Source organism: Muscardinus avellanarius (assembly GCF_963383645.1).
Source record: "Muscardinus avellanarius genome assembly, chromosome: 3".
In the NCBI taxonomy this organism is placed as follows: Eukaryota; Metazoa; Chordata; class Mammalia; order Rodentia; family Gliridae; genus Muscardinus; species Muscardinus avellanarius.
In genome coordinates, this window is record NC_137788.1 from 117681123 (window position 1) to 117701963 (window position 20841).

Consider the following 20841-nt stretch of genomic DNA (forward strand, 5'->3'; position numbering starts at 1 on the left):
GTGGAAGTGTTCGGGCATTTGCTTTGTGTGTAATCGGGGCTGTGATGTTTGTCGGACGCTTGGAGCCGGTGAGAACTGCAGAAGAGGCAAGCTTTCAGAGCGAGTCGTGAAGCCAGGGGCTGCCATTGCTTTCAAGGGACCTGGAAGAGGATGAAGAATGAACTTGCAATTTTTTTTTCTTTTTCTGGTACTGGGGATTGATCCCAGGGGCGTCCTGCCTCCAGGCTACACTCCTAGCCCTTTGTATCACTTTTTTTTTTCTTTGTGGTACTGGGCATGGAACCCAGGGGCATTATATCTTCGTGCTACCCTCCCAGAACAATGTTATATTTTATTTTGGAAATAGGATCTCGCTAAATTAATAAGAGCCTCACTAAGTAACTGAGGCTGGCTTCGAACCTGGGATCCTCTTGTCTCAGCCTCCCAAGTACTGGGATTACAAGTGTGAACCATCACGCCCGGCTCTTCCTTTTTCTTTTGAAGCAGGGTCTTACTAAATTGCTGAGGCTGGCCTCGAACCTGTGATCCTCCTGTCTCAGCCTGCCAAGTACTGGGATTGCTATTGTTCTCCACCAGGCCCGGTTTTTCCAATTGTTTTAGTGACTTCATCTGCCAAACTGTTGATCCCAGTCTACACCCACCAGTTTCCATGACTAAGGACGGCGGGAAATCTGGAAAGAAGTCCTTCAAAAGTCAGTAACAAATCTGGGCGTGGTGGTGCACACCTGTAATCCCAGTACTTGGAAGGCTTCAAGGCCAGCCTCAGCAATTTAACCAGGCCCTCAGCAACTCAGTGAGACCCTGTTTCAGAATAAAAAGGGTTGGGGGTGTAGCTCAGAGGTAGAATGTTCCTGGTGTCTTTTCATATTCTCTCACACACACACGCGTGCGTGCGTGCACGCATATATAAAAAGACTTTTTGTGGTCCTGAGGATTGAACTCAGGTGTGTTCTACTTCTAAAGTATACCCCCAGCCCGATTTTATTCTTTCTTTCTTTTTGTGGGTTTGGGGATGGAACCCAGGGGCATTCATCCTCCGAGATACAACCCCTGCCCTATTTTTTATTCTTTATTTTGAAACCGGGTCTCACTGAGTTGCAGAGGGCCTCACTAAGTAGCTGAGGCTGTCCGCGAACCGCGATCCTCGTCTCAACCTCCCAAATGCTGAAATTACAAGTGTGTGCCACCACGCCCGGCTCTAAAGATATGTTTTTTTGTATTATTATTATTATTATTATTATTATTATTATTATTTTGATGGTACAGGGGTGGAACCCAGAGGCTTTCTACCTCCGGGCTATACTCCCAGACCTATTTTTATATTTTATTTGGAAACAGGGTCTCACTAAGTTGCTGAGAGCCTCACTAAATAGCTGAGGCTGACTTCAAACCTGAGCGATCCTCCTGTCTCAGCCTCCCAAACATGAGGATTATAAACGTGTGCTACCACGCCCGGCAATAAGTGACTTTTAAAAAAACATATCTTTAGCCGGGTGTGGTGGCGCACGCTTGTAATCCCAGCATTTGGGAGGCTGAGACTGGAGGATCGCAGTTCGGGGACAGCCTCAGCTTCTTAGGCCCTCTGCAACTCACTGAGACCCTGTTTCAAAATAAAGTATAAAAAATTGGGCAGGGGGTGTAGCCCCCAGGTCAAATGCCTCAGGGTTCCATCCCCAGACCCGCAAAAAAGGAAAAAAAGTCGTTTATCCCTCCTTGCCCCATTGTTTATTAGCTTTTGATGGTTGATGATTGCCCTTTCAAGGACTAAGAAGAGAGCCTGGCATGTGGCACATACCTGTAATCCCAGGACTTGGGAGACTGAGACAGGAGGGCAGCCACAGTGACTTATTAGACTCCACAACCTAATGAGACCCAGTTTCAAAACAGAAAATAAGGCAGGGCATAGTGTCGCATGCTTGTAATGCCAGTACTTGGGAAGCTGAGACAAGAGGATCCGGGTTTGCGGCCAGCCTCAGCTATTTAATAAGGGCCTCTGCAATTTAGTGAGCCCCTGTTTCAAAATAATAAAATAATCGGGCTGAGGGTATAGCTCAGAGATAGAATTTCCCCTGGGTTCAATCCCCAGCACCACAAAAAGCAAAACAAACAAAACAAGCCGGATGGGGTGGTGCACGCTTGTAATTCTAGTATTTGGGAGGCTGAGACAGGAGGAACCGGGTTTACAGACAGCCTCAGCTACTTAGTGAGACCCTTTACAACTCAGTAAGACCCTGTTTCAAAATAAAGAATAAAGCCGGGGTGGTGGCGCACGCTTGTAATCCCCGTGCTTGGGAGGCGGAGACAGGAGGATGGATCATAGCTGGTTCGGAGCCTGCCTCGCTGGCTTAAGAGACCCTGTTTCCAAATTAAAAAATATGTAAGATGGGTCCGGGAGTGTAGCCCGGAGGTAGAAGGGCTTCCAGGAACCCCAGTACTACAGAAAGAAAGAAAGAAAGAAAAAGAAAGAAAGAAAGAAAGAAAGAAAGAAAGAAAGAAAGAATAAAAACATTGGGCAGGAGGTATATGATAAGGTAAAATAAAAAATTAATGCGAGTAAAGTAAAAATAATGTGAGTACGGCAGAGTGTGAAAAACACGAGAGAGGTCCGGTACACATGGCATGTAAAGTTTTAATGGCACGGCTCTCCCGGGGATCAGGGAAAGGCAACATGGGGCCCGGGCACCTGTCCTGTCCGAAGCTTGAGGACGCGGGCTCTCCTTTTCAAGGTATGCATCTCGCGAGATGAGGGTTTACTCGCGGGAATGCCCAATTCTCACGGGGGTTTCAGCCCCTCCCTTGCCCTGCAGAGGTCATGTGACACAAAGTCACATGAGTGCAGGACCCAACTTATCAGTATAGCTTGGAGGTAGAATGCCCCTGGGTTCCATACCCAGTACCACAAAAAAGAAAAAAACAAAAAGGGCTGTAGAACTAAGGTGTGGTACACGCCTGTAATTCCAATTCTTGGGAGGCTGAGACAAGAGGATCACAGGTTCAAAGCCAGCCTTGGCAACTTAGTGAGGATCTCAGTAATCTAGTAAGACTGTTTCCAAATAATAAAATCGGCTGGGGATGAAACTTGAAGGTCGAATGCCTCTGGGTTTAATCTTCAGTACCACACAAAACAACTGGATTTAACTCTGAGATAGAGTGCTCCTGGGTATAATTCTCAGTACCACAAGTTAAAAAGGACTAGGAAGAGGATTTACATATCTCCCCTCATGTAGATAACATCTCTATAAAGTGTAGCGCACTGGCTGATGTATCCATATTTGTTTATTCTGGTATTGGGGATTGAACCCAAAGGTATTGTACCTCCCAGCTGTACTTTCAGCCCAATTTTATTTCTTTTTTGGGAACAGTCTAACTAGGTTGCTGAAAGCCTCACTAAATTGCTGAGATTAGCTTTGAACCTGTGATCCTCCTGTCTCAGCCTTCCAAGTACTGGGATTACAAGCGTGCACCATCACACCTAGTTCATATTGGTTTGTTTATTTATTTTAGCGGGTCTGGGGGTTGAACCCAGGGGCATTCCACCTCCGAGCTCCATCCTCTGCCCAATTTTTAAATTTTATTTAGTTATTTTTGGTGGCACTGGGGTTCCTGGAAACCCTTCTACCTCTGGGCTACACTCCCAGACCTATTTTTATACGTTTTTATTTATTTGGAAACAGGGTCTCTTAAGCCAGCGCAGCTGGCTTCAAACCTGCATGATCCTCCTGTCTCCGCCTCCCAAGAGCGGGGATTACAAGCGTGCGCCACCACGTCCAGCCATATTGTTTTTTTTTTTTTTTTTTAAGTTTGAAAGTCAGAATCTTACAGCATTCCTGCTTACATCCTCTCATATTGTGTCTTTCAACACAAAACCTATTGATAAATGAGTTTCAAATAGTTTTTTGGGATGAGGTGAGTTTCAGCTAAGCAGGTAACATTGGAGTGCATTAGTTTTATTTCATAGGCATTTAGGAAAATTTTAATATGCTGGTAGCCAATGGGCAAGCAGAAGAGTGGTTGGTTGTAGCTTTCTAACTACTCTAATTTTAGTTGATTTCCCCTTTTTCTTTGTTGCATATGTACCTAACCAGAAGTTCATCATTTAATGGACAAGTATTTAAATCATCAGCCCATGGAGGGGCATGCTTGTAATCCCAGTACTTGGGAGGCTGACACACGCACATCACAGGCTCAAGAACAGCCTCAGCAAGTAGAGAGACTTTCATCAACCTAGCAAAAGCCTGTTTCAAAATATAAAAATAAGATTAGGCTAGGGATGTAGCTCAGGGGTAGAATGCCCCTGGGTTCAATCCCCAATTCCACAAAAACCCAACTTTGATGAATAATAAAAAAGTATTCATCAAGGATGAAAATTATATAAAATGTAGAAGCTGAATGAGAAAACATGGTCAGTTTCTCTGGTTAGTACTACTTCCTGGTGAAGAGAGAAAACCAGAATCCAGTCTTGGGATTGAACATCTTTATTAACTGGCGGCATAAATCAGTAGCAATAATTTTGGGAGGGGTAGGGACAAGGTGTAGGGTCCGAATGTAATTGTTTCTTGGTCTTAAGGAGCTGAAGAACGGTGCCTGAGGCCTGCCGATCCCTTACGTGGCCAATGCAGGAGGGGCGAGGGGCAAGACTAAGAACCACTGCTATTACTTTCAAAGACTGAACCAGAACCTTACAAATTAGCCAGATAGCAAGGTTTCTTCTTAAGACTTAAAACCTCATTTTTACAAATACCTCATTTTACTAACTTTACAAAGATGTAAAGTTAGTAGTCTAAAGAACACACTTGTAGCCAGGTGGGGTGGTGCACATCTGTAATCCCAGTACTCGGGAGGCTGAGACGGGAGGATCCAGGTTCAAGACCAGCCTCAGGAACTTAGGCTCTCATAACCTAGTGAGACCCTGTTTCAAAATAAAGAATAAAATAGGGCTGGGGTGTAGCTCAGAGGTAGAATGCCCCCGGGTTCCATCCCCTGTACTGCGCGCACACACACACAGACAAAAAACAAAAACACCCTTTTGGGAAAGAAAGTTTAGCTATTTCTGAAATGATTCAGTGCTTTCATTTATTTTCATTTTCCATGCTGTATTTTTTCCTCTTATTTTACACATTTGCCCCCAATTTCTCTGGGAAAAAAGAGTATGAGAAGGAACAGGATCAAAAAGCAAAGAGTCTCATCATAGTAGCCTTTAAAAATGCTATTTTTGAATGACCCCGGGTTCAATCGACAGTACCACTAAATAAATAAATAAATAAATAAATAAATAAATAAATAAATAAACTAAAAATCTTACTTTTTGTGGCAAATCATCTTGATTTAAACATGTAAGATTTTTGCTAACTCGAAGAAGAACTTAACGTTTACTGGCTTTAGAATGGGAAACCACAAAGGTTGGACAATCTTCATTGTTATTTCTGTGTGGTGCTAGGGATCCAATCCAGGGTTTTGCTCAAGCGAAGCCCGTGAAGCTACAGTCCTAGTCCAGTTTGAACAATCACTGCAGTTTAGAAATGTAATTAAAACCCAGTCTTCCATTCTGCACTATTTTCCTACGCCCTGGTGTCTCCAGAAGGCCTATTTTCTGGGGGTTCATAATCCCTTTGGGGGTGAGGACCTAATACTCCATTGCTTGAACCCTTTACTCTGTGGCTTGAAGGCTTTGGAGAGAAATGGAGTAGATAGATAAATGAATAAATAAATAAATAAATAAATAAATAAATAAACTGGCAGATTCATCAGCACCACCAACACAGTAGAGAGAAAATACCACTGCTCTGGGAAAGGGGCGGACAGGCAGGAGCTGGGCAGGGATGGGGTGGAGGGCGAGGCGGTGGGAGAGGGCAGTCTCAGACTCAGAGCAGGTCCAGTTCGAAGGCGTGGACGCTGGCAATGGGAGCTCTCCAGAAGTTGAAGGTGCTGTATTCACAGAGGAGGTCGCCCTCGGGGTTTTTCTCCTGCTCTGGCCCGGTCGCTTGCCCAGTCATTTTGCCAACGCTGGTGTCCTTGGTCTCGTAGGTGGGTGTATCTGACAGACCCAGGCCTTCTAGCTCCGACAGGTCCAGTTCAGGGATGGGCATCCTCCAGAAAAGAAAGGAGCTGTACTGGCTGCTCACGGGGTCCCTCATGGCTTCCTAGAAAGAAACCACTTGTCAGTCTTCAGGCTGAAGCAACCTTGGTTTGGCCCCTGGCCTTTGCTTTTTTTCTTTCTTTTTATTTTGTGTGTGTTTGTGAGAGAGAGATACTGGGACATTCTACCTCTGAGCTATAACCTCCAGACTCCCTCCTTTTTTTTTTTCCAACAGGGTCTCACTAGCTTGAGTTGCTGAGGCTGCCCTTGAACCTGTGATCCTCCTGTCTCAGCCTCCCAAGTACTGGTACTACAGGTGTGCGCCACCAGGCTCGGCTCCAGTTTGCCTCTATAAATAATTCAGTTCAAGCCAGGCGTGGTGGCGCACGCTTGTAATCCCCACGCTTGGGAGGCTGAGACAGGGGGATCACAAGGGTTCAAAGCCAGCCTCAGCTACTTAGTGAGGCTCTCAGCAACTTAGTGAGACCCTGTTTCAAAATAAAATATAAAATAGGCCTGGAAGTATATCCCGGAGGCAGAAAGCCTCTGGGTTCCACCCCCAGTACTACAAAAAGTAAAATTAAATTAAATTAAAATAAATAATTCAGTTCCCCAGGATAAGCATTAGGAATTCTTCCTATATTGTCATTTTCTACCTTTTCCTAACTTCTCGTGGAATGACTAGTTTACTTGGTGTCTACCGCATCAAGGTGATCCTGGGTCTGATTTTCGAGGCCTTTCAAAGTCTGGCCCACTCTTCTAGCAATAGAATAGCCTCTGCTAGTTTTGGCTAATTTCATTCCAATTTTGGGTAATTCCTTCCACCCTCTACTTTTAAATACTTCTGAGCCAGGCATGGTGGTGCATGCTACATCCCCAGCCCTATTTTATTTAATTTTTTAAAATTTTGAAACAGGGTCTTGCTACATTAGTGCGGTCTTCACTAAGTTGCTGAGGTTGATTTAAAACCTGTGATCTGCAGTCTCAGCTCCCAAGTGCTGGGGTTATAGGTATAAGCCACCAGGCCTGGCTTCTGTTTTTTTTTTTTTTTTTAATACTGTTGATGGAACCCAGGAGCATTCTACCTCCAAGCTATACCCCCAGCCCTATTTTTCATTCTTTATTTTGAAACAGTGTCTCATTGAGTCTCAGAGGGCCTCACTAAGTAGCTGAGGCTGTCCTCGAACTGTGATCCTCCTGTCTCAGCCTCCCAAACACTGGGATTACAAGCGTGCGCCACCACGCCCAGCTCTCCCTGTTTAACAGGTCTATTAGTCCACAGATAAGTCTGAATAATCTACTTCTCTCTAGCCTACCTCTCACTCAGAACAAAACCCAGATGCTAGGGTTTTTCTATGCTGTAACAGGTTCTCTTTCCTCTGCAATGCTAGATTATAGCTGAAGATAAGGAATGCACATGGATGGGAAAGTCCTGGTAAGGAAGGAAAATTGAGGTTGGAAAGAGAAGGTACCTTGACAGGATAAGATCTTTCCCATGCATTAATGAGTAGTTCGAAGCCTGGGATGGTGGCATACACCTTGTAATCCCAGTTCTTGGGAGGCTGAGATGGGAGGATTGCAGGATTGAGGCTAGCTTCAGCAAGTCAGCAGGACCCTCAGCAACTTAGTGAGACCCTCTCTTGGAGGAAAAAAAAAAAAAAAGGGCTGGGGTGTAGCCCAGAGGTGAAATGCTCCTGGGTTCAGTCACCAATATCAAGAGAAAGTTTGAGCACTATTTATCCTGCCCACACCCGGCTTGATGTTGTATGACTCTTCAGCTCCCTGGAGCCTCCGCCCTGCCCCTTACTCGCCAAGAGAAGGGGGGCAAGAAGCTTTGGTTAAAACGTTCCCAAAGGAGCAAAAAGAACATTCCACTGCCTCCAAAAATAGAACCCTAAACTCCAAAAGGCCTTTCTCCCACAAACCTCCCTGGCTCTCGCTGGACCCGGGACTCCTAAACAGTGTCCTTCAGGAGCTTCCCAAGTGCTCCCGTAGAGTGCGAGAGATCTCCTGAGGCAGAGAAAGAAAGCCCTAATGAAGACCACGGCGATGCGCAGGACTACGGGGCTCGAGGAACTGTGGCTGGGTCGGTTAGGATGTTTTCATGTTAAGAGCACATTCTGAATTAAGCTTTTGCCTCTGAGGCTCAGGCTCCAAAATAAGCCCTGGGAACGGAGCATTACTCAGCACAGAAGCTGCTTAGGAGGAGGCTGATGCCGGGACTGGAGCAGGGCGGGGGATGTGTTGGGAAGGTGAGGTCATCGTCCTAGGATCTACCCGCATCAGCTCCACGGTGATTTGCAGAAACATGGGCAGAAAAAGGGTGGGAGGGTCGTACCTATTAAGCAGCCAATCGCTGCTTAGATCTGGGACTACAGAGATCCTGAGAAGAAAGGCTTAGAAGCCAATACTGTTTCTGACTCTACCTTACTATATTACTAGTCCCCGACCCCCTTCTTTTAGGTCCCCTCCCTTGTAAGTCTCCTAAGGAACGACCTTAGTGTAATAATAGGTTCTTTAAAAAACAGGGTCATAAGGCAAAATAATAATGATGATGATGATGATGTAGATAGGAATTTAAAACTAGAAGACATCTTAGAACTTAGTGACTTGTGAAGTCTTCCTGCCAGTTTCTGTAGAACTCAGATCTCGTCATTCCCAATCTAATCTTTTCTGTGTTATACATAATTGCCCACCGCTTTAAGTAATCCTCTATCCATATTCTCGAACCTTACGATAACTTAGTTCTTTTTTTTTTTTTTGGTGGTACTGGGGGCGGAACCCAGAGGCTTTCTACCTCTGGGTTATACTCCAGACCCATTTTATATTTTATCTGGAAACAGGGTCTCACTTAGTTGCTGAGAGCCTCACTAAGTAGCTGAGGCTGGCTTCGATAACTTAGTTCTTGAAGGACAGATACTCGTGGGTCAGTAGTCGACCGCTCCTGCGATTCTGCTCTGAACAGTCAGGTGCACAGGGCAGGACGGAGGAAGCTGAAATCTGAGAAAAGGGGAGAAGCCCTTCGACAAACTGACTCCTTTTCTTATAACTACTGCATGTATAAAAACTGCCCCAGCTGTCCCTGAATGTCTGATGGAGCTAACTCATGATTAAATAAGCTAAAGGAAACCCTGTGAAATATTAACTCAAGACTAAGATCTTTAGCTATGCCACTGACCCCGAGGTATGTACAGAGTACAAAATGCATTCCAGAAAGACACACAGACAAGTTTATGTGGCTTTAAAATCGAGTCAAGAACATAATGTAAGACTACACAGAAAACTGAAGCCAAGACGCCAAAGGATACTTACTAATAGAAAGACATTAGTAATGATTTTTTTTTTTTTTGTGGTACTGGGGGGGTTCTGCCTCTGAACCACATCCAGCCCAATTTTTTAATTTATTGGTACTAGAGATTGAACCAGGGGCATTCTATCATTCCAAGCTATACCCCCAGTCCTTTTTATTTTACAATGGTCCCTTACTTATTAAGTTGCTGAGGCTGGCCTCGAACCGGTGATCCTCCTGTATCAACCTCCCAAGTGACAGGACTACAGGTGTGTGCTCAAATAAAAAATGTGATTTAATACAGTATTAATAAGTCTTCCAAATTTTGCAAAAGGTCCCTGTTCAGCGAGCCTCCCGTCCCTCCCCAATGCTCTCCATCCAAACGTCATCTCTCTTTACATCTGTTCTTTACTTGCCTCACCTTAAAGGGTTGGCCAGTGCCCTGTACCATGATATAGGCTCAAAAACGCTTCCCACTCTCCTCAATTTAAAAGTATGCAGATATTTTAGGCAAATGTAATTTTGAAGCATCAATGTCTATCTTTAGAGGCACATGACTAATAAAAATACAGATGGAAAAGGATACACTTTGTGAACCACACAGACACGCCCAGCTCCCTTTGGTCCAGCCCCTGGTGGGCATCCCAGGCCTGTGCAACAGGCCTTGCTGCGTCATGCTGCCACCATGGAGTGGGGAGGAGGCCCAGGATCCCTCCCCCAGGATCCACGTGCGGTCTCACTCCGTGCTTGGATTTTCCAGTTAGCCATGATGTCCCCCCACCTCTTCTATTGAGCTGTAAATAAAAAATCTGTCCCCAGCCGGGCATGGTGGCACGCTTGTAACCCCAGCATTCGGGAGGCTGGGACCGGAGGATCACGGTTTGCAGACAGCCTCAAGCTACTTAGTGAAGCCCTTTGCAGCTCAGTGAGACCCTGTTTCAAAATAAAGAATAAAAAAATAGGACAGGGGGTGTAGCTCGGAGGTCGAATGCCCCTGGGTTCCATCCCCAGACCCGCAAAAAAAAAAAAAAAAAAAAAAAAATCCACATTCCTACGGGATCTGGATTTCAATATACAACTAAGGCGTTCTGCACAGAGGCCCCGCCTTTCTTTCCTACCTCAAGCTGCTTTCTTTGGAACAAGAAGGAAAAAAAAAAATATTTTTTTCATTTTATTTTTATTTTGGAGCAAAATTTTGAGGTAACGAGAGAGAAAGGTCAGGATTACTCTCAATATTACCCTATATCCCCCCCCAAAAAAAAACCCTCCCTTCTACAGAGACAGAACACGACAGGAGAAAAAAAACTGGAAATGTGGGGAAGTCGAGGCTAGAGGTATACAGCAAGGTTAGAGGTTCACCAAATAACGGGTAGAAAGAATTATAGCTCGATGAAGACAGATAACCAGACTGAAGAGAGTGAATACACACGACGGCAAATGATAGGAAGGAAGATGGACACCTGAAATAAGCAATGGCATGTCAATCGCTAGGAATTGATGCCCGGTCCAGGATAACAAGGCACGGGCGGCGGTCTTCGAAAAGAGACGTAAATCGGAGGAGACCCATTGTTCAGAGCGCCCCCTTTTCTCCTCTGGACCTGTTCCCCGCCTCGATCCCCGTTGGGGTCTTCAGTGTGACCAATGTAACCAGGAGAGGCTCTTCCTTTGCAGCCTCGGGTCCCTCGCCCTCGGTTCAGCTCACCTGTGATCAATGAATGACTAGCGGGCTTCAGAGAAGTCGGGGGTGCCTCGGGGGCTCCGGGCTCGGCGCTGGGCTGGAGAAAAAGGGAGTCGTTGGGGCTGGGGCTTTGTCTCGCCCCTCCTGCTCCCTCTTCAGCGACTGAGTCCGCCTGCTCAGTCTCCCCTGCAATGCAGCCCCTCCTAGGCAGAGCGGAAGGACTCCCCGCCCCCTCCCTGCCTGAGGCGGATTCAAATGACAGGTTCCAGCGCGCTTTGGGGAGGGCGCCCCGGGCATCTCCCCGGGCTCAGTCCTTCCCCGCACCCGCGCGCTGGCTGGAGTGCAATGACTGAGCAACTAATTGTCCCTGATTTAATTTAGGGGCTTAGAAAAACATAACCCTTCACTCGAGACATCAGTGGAATGCAGTCGGGCGGTCAGTCTGTCTGTCTGTCTCCACCACTTTAAAGGCCTCGGCTTCCTAGGGGTCTGGGGGCATCAGTAGTCCCCCGTCCTTCCCGCCTGGCCTCTCCGCTCGCTCACCTTGGCGAATACACCCAGCCCTAGTCTATGAGGGACGGAGCACACGAGGCTGGGGAAGGTGCTCCCGCGAGCAGGCCCGGGGTTGGGGACCGCGGGGCGTGGCCTGGCGAGGGGCGTGGCCCGGAGGGGCGTGGCCCGGGCGGGGCGAGCGCCCGCCGGTGTCGTCACCGCGTCGCCGCCGCTTCCGCCTCGGCCCCGCCCCCGGCGCGCCTCGCCCTCCGCCGCCGCCCGCGCCGGCACAGGAGCCCCAGCGCGGCCGCCGCCGCCGCCGCCACCGCCCGCCCGTCGCCCAGCGGCGCAGGTGAGAGCGCGGGCCCGGGGCGGCGGCGGGGCGGGGGCTCGCCGAGCTCCGACCCCACGGGGTGCAGCGCGGCCGGGAAGCCCCAGCCCGGCGACGGAGCCCTGGGACTCGGGCCCAGCCCTGGGCCGGGCCGGGACGGAGGCTTTCCGGGTGTGGGGCAGAAATGGAGTCTGTGATTGAAGGTCTTGGGGGAGGGGACCCTTCGGGCCTCGTTCGCGTCCTCTGGAGCCCCCCCGGGACCCTCCTGGGGAATGGCAGGGTGGGTGCTGGGAGAGTGCCCGCGCAGGGCCCGGCGCCTGGGGGTCTGCACCCAGGGACCAGCTGCATCCCTGGGCTGACGGCCAGAGTTGCCCCCTCCGTTCTCGGTTCTCTCTCTTTCTCCCCAGCTGCTTCTTGTGAAGGCTTGTCAGGCAGCGGCTTGGAGGCTTGGGGCGGGAGGGACCGGGAAAACCGGTTTGGAGCGCGAGTGGACCGGGAAACTAGCCCTGAACATCCTTCCTCCCTGGCACCTTCCTCGCATCCCTCCTGCCTGCTCCCAGGGCTCTGATGCTCTCGGGTCCGTGCGACCTTGGTGGCGGTTCTGGCTCAGGGGGTGTCCTTCTCGGTTCCGTAGTTTGCTCTTTTTATTTGGAACCGAGGGGGCCCAGTTGTGCCACTTGGCTTTCAGGATGTGGCCTCATGCTATGTAATCCTTTTTGTGCGTGTGTGTGGTACTGGGGGTTGAACCCAGGGGCATCCTGCCTCTGAGCTACACTCCCAGCCCTTTTTAATTTTATTTTTTGTTTCGAAACAGGGTCTTGCTGGGTTGCTGAAAGTCTCCCTGCAACCCTCCTGTCTCAGCCTCCCAAGTACTGGGATTACAAGCCTGCACCGGTGCTATGGAATCCTTGATCCCTCCGGTTTCCCAGCCCCTTCCTTTTTCCTGAAGGATTAACTCAGTGAGCAGTGGACTGGGGCACCTCTTCCTCCTCGGCTTACCAGCTCAAAACTTCCATTTTTCCCTCAACCCACTCTTTTCTGGCTGCTTAAAGGAGAGTGGCAGCCAATGGCTCCTACTTCCTTTTCTGGCTTTGTTCCCCTCCCCTGCCCCCACCACCGCACTGTGAGCCTGGCCTGTCTTCTTCACACTCTGAACCACCCCCAAGCTTCAGAGACCCTGATGTCCTAGGGAATGGAATTTCCTGGTCACTTCTCATCGTCATTGGTCATCTCACGCCAAGTCTGTGTGTGTGTCTGTCTGTCTGTCTCTCTCTCTCTCTTCCTGTGTGTGTGTGTGTCTGTCTCTTTCCCTCCACCCAGCAGCAGCTCTGGTCATGTCCCTGGAAAAGAAACAGAAACCTCCTTGTTCCCTCCAGTGCCCCTCTCCCGCCCCTCCTCCCCTCCCTCCCAGCACCATGCACCTCTGTCCACTTGAGAACAGGGTGGGGAGCGTGGGGAGAGTTCAGTCGCAGCCAGTCTGTCTGGTAGTGTTGGGGGTTTCCTCTGATTCTTCATTGTTTTCTCCATTTCCCCCCAACACTGACCACCTGCCACCACCTCTATTACAACACACCCTGTGACTGACTGGCTTCCCCACTGACCGCAGCCCCCCTTAGGGACAGCTGTGTCCTGACTTCCGTCCTGCTCCCTCCTCCCTTCCAGGGGCAGAGAGAAGCGAGAAAGCCCAGACTCCAGGGTTCTTCTCCCCCCGAGAAGCTTATTTCAGGGTTTGTGTGATCTCAGCTTAAGGCTCCTAAAAAATAAGGTGAATAGGTCAGTCTGGGGTGCCAGAGCCCCGGGTTCCAGGTTCTGGTTCATGTTACTAGTCACACAGCTGGGCTCCTTGAGGCTGTGAGAGAGACCTTGAGCGTGGAGGACCCCAGATGGGCCCGACCCTGGCTGACAGTAGCAGGCAGGGGAGAAAGTCCTTCCTTGAATACCAGTGCTGCTGACAAGTTCCTTGTGCCTGGTTGGCTGGTGCAGCTTGGGGTGGAGGTGGTGAAGAGGGAGGAGAGAACAGGTCACAGCATGAGGGGAGGAGGGAGGAGGCCAGGCTGCAGGATAGGACTTGTGAAGAGGGCTGGCGGCTGGAAGGTGATTCCTCAGGAACGAGCAGAAGGGGCCTCGGTACTGGGCACAAGGACCTGTATATGTGCGGAGATGCTCCGTACAGGACATGGCTGGAGATAGGACTGTGACACGGGATACAGACAGCCCCGCCTTCAGGAAGGACCTCAAGGTCAGGTAGTAAAGGAACTGCTCAGTGGCCTCCGGGAGGGGTTGGCTCTCAGCTGAGGGAAACGAGGAGGAGCCAGGGCCCTGAACTGAAGGGAGAAATTCCTTACTATACAAAGTCTTTCTTGAGGTCCAGCCTCCCACAGTTAGTCTCCTGGGCCCAGGTGCTCAAGGATTTTCTTGTCCTTAAGGAACTCTGAGCCAGGTGTGGTGGCACATGCCTGTAATCCCAGTACTTGGGAAGCTAAGGCAGGAGAATTGCAGGTTCGAAGCCAGTTTCAGCAACCTAGTGAGACCGTTTTCAAATAAAAAATAAACATGGACTAGAGGTGCTGCTCAGAGGTTCAACCCCCCAGTACCACAAAAAAAAAAAAAAAAGGAAAGAAAGAAAATCTAAGTGGGCACAGTGATACACGCCTGGAATCCCACTGCTTGGTAGACTGAGACAGGAGGATTGCAGCTTTGAGGCCAGCCTCAGCATCTTAGTGAGACCCTCAGTAAAGTAGTGAGACCATGTTTCCAAATGAAAAAGAAAACAAGGCTGAGGGTGTCACTTGAAGTTAGAAGCTTCTGGGTTCAATCCCCAGTACCAAAAGAAAAGAAAATTTGGGTGATGAGGTCAAGGTAAGGAAAAAGGGGCCGGCAGGGTGGAGGCCTTGTTTATGAGAACAAAAAACCACTATTTCCTCTTCAGAGTCACTTCAGGGCCCCTCCCTTTCTGCCCTAAACCCTGGGAGAAAGGACCTTGTGGCACCCCCAAGGTTTGCTCATTTCTGCCACTGTCTGCTGGCCCCTCACATCCTCTTGCCTCAGGTCCTGGGATTCTAGCCTCACCCTCACCCTCGCCAGCACAGCTGCTGCCAGCCCCATGGAGCCCTTTCACTTCCGTTCCCCTCTCAGGCTGCGAGGTTCCTGCTCGGTGGCTGGTACAGGATGCGGGTGTATTAGCAAGCACCGGGAGGATAGGGGTTTACCAGGAGGCTTCCCAAGGGTCAGTGGGGGGATTTCTCAGTAATTTCTCTTTCCTCTTTACTGTCTGCTGATCCAGGGTTCCAAGTCTGAAGAAGACCCAACCTTGTGCCCGCTGCCCGCCTCCGGCCTGCGTGGACTCTCTGCCCTTGCCGCCCAGCTCAGGGTCCCGAGGGTCCCACCTGCTCTCCTTCGTCCAGCTGCGAAGCCAGGGCCTGCTCACACCTGGGGAGGAGGACTTGCGGTCCAGGCAGCAGAGCAGGAGCCCTTTAGGGCCTCAGGCAGAGTGAAGCTGGAACCGTCAGGGAATATGAGTGAATTCTGGCACAAACTGGGCTGCTGTGTGGTAGAGAAGCCTCAGCCGGTGAGCCCCCCACCCCACCCCCGCACACAGCTGTTACCGTGGGCGCGAAGCTGGGTCTCCCTTCTAGAAAGCACGTCTGCCTCCCTCTGTGTCTGGAAAGCCCACCCAGCCAGATGTCTGCATACAGTGAAAGGGACTGTGTGATGGAAGAATGGTCGCCCACCCTCCTGTCCAGGTCTGAGGTGGACAGGGATGTAGGCGGAGCTTAGTACCTGTCAGTTTCCCATTGTTAACTCATCAGCCAGTGCTGACTTTGACACGTCCTTTTTTTGCAAAACTCACCCTGCAGGCTACTGCCCTTGCAACTCTGTGCAGTATTTTTTGTACTAGGGACTGAACCCAGGGCCATTCTACCTCCGAGCTACACCCCCAACCTGATTTTATTTTTATTTTGAAACAGGGTCTCCCTAGGTTGCCGAGTGTCTCACTACTTGCCAAGACTGTCCTTGAACCTGTGATCCTGCTGTCTCAGCCTCCCCAGTTGTGCACCATGCCTGGCTGATTTTTTTGTTGTTGTCGTTTGTTATGGTTTGTTTTCCCAGTGCTAGGGATTGAACTCAGGGCCTCACACGTGCTGGGCAAAAATACTCTACCACGGTGCTATATCCCCAGCCTCCTTTTGTTCTTCTTTTTGAGGTGGGGGTCTTAGTTGCTGGGAGTCTTGCTATGTTGCTGAGACTGGCTGCAAACCTGCAATCCTCCTGCCTTAGCCTCCCAAGCCCCAGGCTTGCCTTTCATAGTCAATGTCCTCCCCATTACAGTCCCCATCCCTCCCATCAGGCCTCAGCTCTTCCCTAGTGCGCCTTCCTCCACGTGACCAGAGGAGGGGCTTAAGACGGGACTCCTCCTCTTCTCCAAGCAGAAAAAGAAGAGGAGACGGATTGACCGGACCATGATTGGAGAACCAATGAATTTTGTCCACCTGACTCACATTGGCTCTGGGGAGATGGGGGCTGGAGACGGACTTGCCATGGTAGGAGGGAATGGGGTGGTTGGGGAGGGGTTGTAGCCTGAACTTTTTGAAGGTTTAGGGAGGAACATAGCAAAATACTCACGGAAGCTAGAATCTGAGAATTCAGTACCAGCCGCCAGGTGTGCAAGCCTGAGGCCTGGCCTTTCAGACCTCGGCGCCTCGGTGCACTCATCCTCTTTTGGTAGTGGGGATTGAATTGAACCCAGGAGTGCTCTACTTCTGAGTTACATCCCCAGCCCTTTTAATTTTTTATTTTGAAACAAATATCTTGCCAAGTTTCTAAGTCTGGTCTCAAACCTGCAGTTTATCTCAGTTACCCATATACTGGGATTATAGGCATGAGGCATCTCATCTTTCTCTTTTTCTTTTTTTCTTTTGTGGTCCTGGGGGTGGAATCCAGGAGCATTCTACCTCCAAGCTACACCCTCAGCTCTATTTTATTCTTTTATTTAGAAACAGAGTCTCAGTTGTGGAGGGCCTAAGTCTCTAAGGCTGGCCGCAAATCTATGATCCTCATGTCTCAGCCTCCCAAGTACTGGAATTACAAGCCTGTGCCACCATGCCTGGCTCTATTTTTAAAATTTTAATTAATTAGTGGAATTGGGGACAGGAAACCCCCCCCCCCCCCCGGGACATTCCTTCCAGCTACATCCACTGGACTTTTTTTTTTTTTTTTTTTTTTTTTGGTGGTGGAACCCAGGGGCATTCGACCTCTGAGCTACACCCCTGCCCTATTTTTTATTCTTTACTTTGAAATAGGGTCTTACTAAGTTCCAGAGGGCCTCAGTAAGTAGCTGAAGCTGTCCACAATCCGAGATCCTCTGGTCTCAGCCTCCTGAATGCTGGGATGACGAGCGTGCGTCACCACGCCCGGCTAATTCCTTTTTTTGAACAGGGTCTCACTCAGTTGCAGAGGACCTCACTGAGGGGCTGCGGCTGTCCTTGAACTTGTGATCCCCCTCTGTCAGCCTCCCATGTATGGGGATTATAAGCGTGTGCCACCAGGCCCAGCTGTTTGTTTTTTGTTTTTCTTTTTCTTCCGTACTGGAAATGGAACCCAGAAGCATTGTACATCTGAGGCACACCCGTGGTCTCATTCTGTAACAGGGTCTCACCGCGTTGTGAACGGCCTCACTAAGTAGCTGAGGCTGGCTGCGCACTGTGATCTTACTGTCTCAGCCTTCCAAATGCTGGGATGACAAGCATGCGTCACCACGCCCGGCTCCCCAGCTGTATTTTTAATCTTTATTTTGGAACAGGGTCTCGCCAGGTTGACGAGTATCTCACTGCTCACTGAGGCTGTCCTGGAACCTGCAGTCGTGCACCACCATGCCCAGCTTCCAGTTTTTTATGTTTTTGCTTTGAAACACTGTCTTGCTCGGTTGCTGAGAGGCTCACTCTCCTGCTGAGGCTGACCTCAAATCTGTCATCCTCCTGTCTCAGCCTCCCAAGTACTGGGATTATAAGCATTTGCCACCACCTGCAGCTTGAGCCACCTCATCTTTATAATTAGCATATTGTGTTTCATTGGGGTTGGGGGATGTAAGACTTTTTTTTGTGGTACTGGGGATGGAACCCAGCATCATTCCACCTCCGAGCCACACCCACAGACCTATTTTTTATTCTTTATTTTGAAACAGGGTCTCACTAAGTTGCAGAGGGCCTCATTAAGTAGCTGAGGCTGTCTGTCCGCAATCCTCCAGTCTCAGCCTCCGGAACGCTAAGATTACAAGTGTGCACCAACACACTCAGCTTATTATTATTTTTTTTTTTACTTTGATATCAGGTATTGAACCCAGGGGCATTCTGCCTCTCAGCCACACCCCTGCCTGGCCCTTTTATTTTGAACCAGGGTCTTTTTAAGCTTCTAAGGCTGGCCTCAAACCTGCAATCCTGTCTCAGCTTCCCAAGGATTGAATTATAGGATGCACCATCATATCTAACAATATATGTCTTCACAGTTATTTGGAAGGCTTTTTCAAAAAACATAACCCTAGCTGGGTGTGGCGGGGTACACTTGTAATCCCAGCATTTGGGAGGCTGAGACAGAAGGATCGCAATTTGAGGACGTTCTCAGCTATTTAGGCCCTTTGCAACTCAGTGAGACCCTGTTTCACAATAAAGAATTAAAAGAAAATAGGGCTGGGGGTGTCATTCGGAGGTAGAATGTCCCTTGGTTCCATTCCCAGTACCGAAATTTAAAAAAAAAAAAAAAAGGCTCCCTTTTCCTAAATTAAGAATTGCTGAGCTGACTTGGTAGTATATACTATAATCCTAGTACCTGGGAGGCTGAAACAGGATTGCAGGTTCAAGATTAGTCTCAGCAACTTTGCGAGACCCAATAGACCCAATGAGGGTGCAGCTTGGAGGAGGAATGCCGCCGAATTCCACCCCTAGTGGGAGAAAAAAAAAAACCTCAAGAGTTGCCGATTCAGCACCACAGCAGGTCATATTGCGGCTGGGAGTGCCGGGCGCGAGAAAGGCTGAGTGTGTCGTCCTAAATAATAGCTCTCCTGCATTTCTACCCTCACGGTGAGGGAAATGGGTCTAGAGACTGCGATGGAGTCTCTACCAATCATATGAAACACTCACCTACCTGAGAGGTTTTTTGGTGGTTTTTTTTTTTTTTTTTAGGAACTGGGAGCTGGAACCCAGTGGCATTCTACTTCTGAGCTATACCCTCCAGCCCTAGTTTTTATTCTTTATTTTGAAAGATCCTCACTGAGTTGCAAAGGGCCTCACTAAGTAGCTGAGGCTGTCTGTGAACCACAATCCTCCTGTCTCAGCCTCCCAAATGCTGGGATTACAAGCGTGTGCCACCACGCCCAGCTGTGAGAGTTTTTTTTTGTGAGATCTTTTGTGTGTGTGTGTGGGGGGGGGACTGGTGATGGAGCCCAGGGGCAGTCTACTTCCAAGCTATATACCCTCAGCCTTTTTTTTTTTTTTTGGTGGTACTGGGGTTCCTGGAAACCCTTCTACCTCTGGGCTGCACTCCCAGACCTATTTTATACTTTTTATTTGGAAACAGGGTCTCTTAAGCCAGCCTGGCTGGCTTCGAACCTGCGTGATCCTCCTGTCTCCGCCTCCCAAGTGTGGGGATTACAAGCGTGCACCACCACGCCTGGCTATTTTTTGTTTTGAAACTGGGTCTTGCTAGGTTTCTGAGAGTCTTGCTAAGCTTCTGAGATTGGCCTCAAACCTGCAATCCTTCTGTATTGGCCTCCCAAGTACTGGGATTATAGGCTGCTGCCACTGTACCAGGCCCAGCCTTTTTATTTATTTATTTATTTATTTATTTATTTTATTTTATTTTAATTGGTGGTACTGGGGATGGAACCCTTCTCCGGGCTACATTCCCAGACCTATTTTATATTTCTATTTGGAAACAGGGTCTCTTAAGCCAGTGAGGCTGGCTTCGAACCTGCGTGATCCTCCTGTCTCTGCCTCCCAAGCATGGGGATTACAAGTGTGCGCCACCACGCCCGGCCTTTTATTTTTATATTTTGCAGTACTAAGGATTGAACCTAGGGGCATTCTGCCAAGCTATATCCCCAGCCCTTTTTATTCTTTGCTTGGAATCAGGATCTCACTAGGTTGCTGACACTGTCCTCAAACCTGTGATCCTCCAGTCTCAGCCTCCCTAGTACTGGGATTATAGGCATGCCCCAGACCCAGCTCTGTTTTTGTTTTTGTTTTTTGGGTTTTTTTGGTGGTACTAGGGGTGGCACCCAGGGGCTTTTCTACCTCTGGGCTACATTCCGAGACCTATTATATACTTTATTTGGAAACAGGGTCTCACTAAGTTGCCCAGAGCCTCACTAAGTAGCTGAGGCTGGCTTCGAACCTGTGCGATCCTCCTGCCTCAGCCTCCCAAGCGCTGGGATTACATTCTTGCGCCACCACGCCCAGCTTCAGTCTTATATTGTGAGACTAGCCTCACTAAATTGCCCAGGCTGGCCTCAAGCTTGTGATCTTGGCCTCAGCCCTGGCGAGTTGCTGGGATGGCAGGCGTGCGCCATCGTACCCCACTTACTTGTCTTTTAACAGACAGGTGCAGTTCAGGAGCAGATGAGGTCCAAGGGCAACCGAGACCGGCCGTGGAGCAATTCCAGGGGCTTGTAGCTCCCCTAGGAGGGTGAGTGGACAGAAACCCACCAGCGCCTCATGCACACCCCACACCGTGCTTCAGAACCTGATCTGATGTGAGAATGGGGAGGGGAGGGGAGGTTAAGAATGTAGGCTCCATCCGGAAAGGCAGAACAAGGGGCTGTGTGGACACTGGAAGCAGAGGAGCGAGCACTGTGGAGGTCGTCCAGTGTGCACCTGGGCGCCTTCTCCCTAACACCTCGCTTTCTCTTAGGCAAACCTCCCATCTGTAAACACTTTTTTTTTTTTAATTCAGGTTCTGCCATCTTGAAGCCCCCACTCTGTCCA

General features: G+C 49.2%; 2 protein-coding genes across 2 annotated transcripts; one reads left to right on the top strand and one right to left on the bottom strand.

Annotated features, from left to right (window-relative positions):
• Positions 1 to 5861: 5861 nt before the first annotated feature.
• MLLT11 (MLLT11 transcription factor 7 cofactor) lies at positions 5862 to 6134 on the bottom strand (the record flags this gene model as incomplete). Its single annotated transcript, XM_080692996.1, has 1 exon — positions 5862 to 6134. One exon carries the CDS (start codon positions 6132 to 6134, stop codon positions 5862 to 5864), a length of 273 nt encoding a protein of 90 aa, XP_080549122.1.
• A 9246-nt stretch (positions 6135 to 15380) lies between these two features.
• CDC42SE1 (CDC42 small effector 1) lies at positions 15381 to 20841 on the top strand (the record flags this gene model as incomplete). Its single annotated transcript, XM_080693492.1, has 4 exons — positions 15381 to 15434; positions 16297 to 16407; positions 20455 to 20542; positions 20810 to 20841. The coding sequence occupies 3 exons, from the start codon at positions 15381 to 15383 to the stop codon at positions 20527 to 20529; spliced, it is 240 nt and encodes a 79-aa protein (XP_080549618.1). The 3' UTR covers positions 20530 to 20542; positions 20810 to 20841.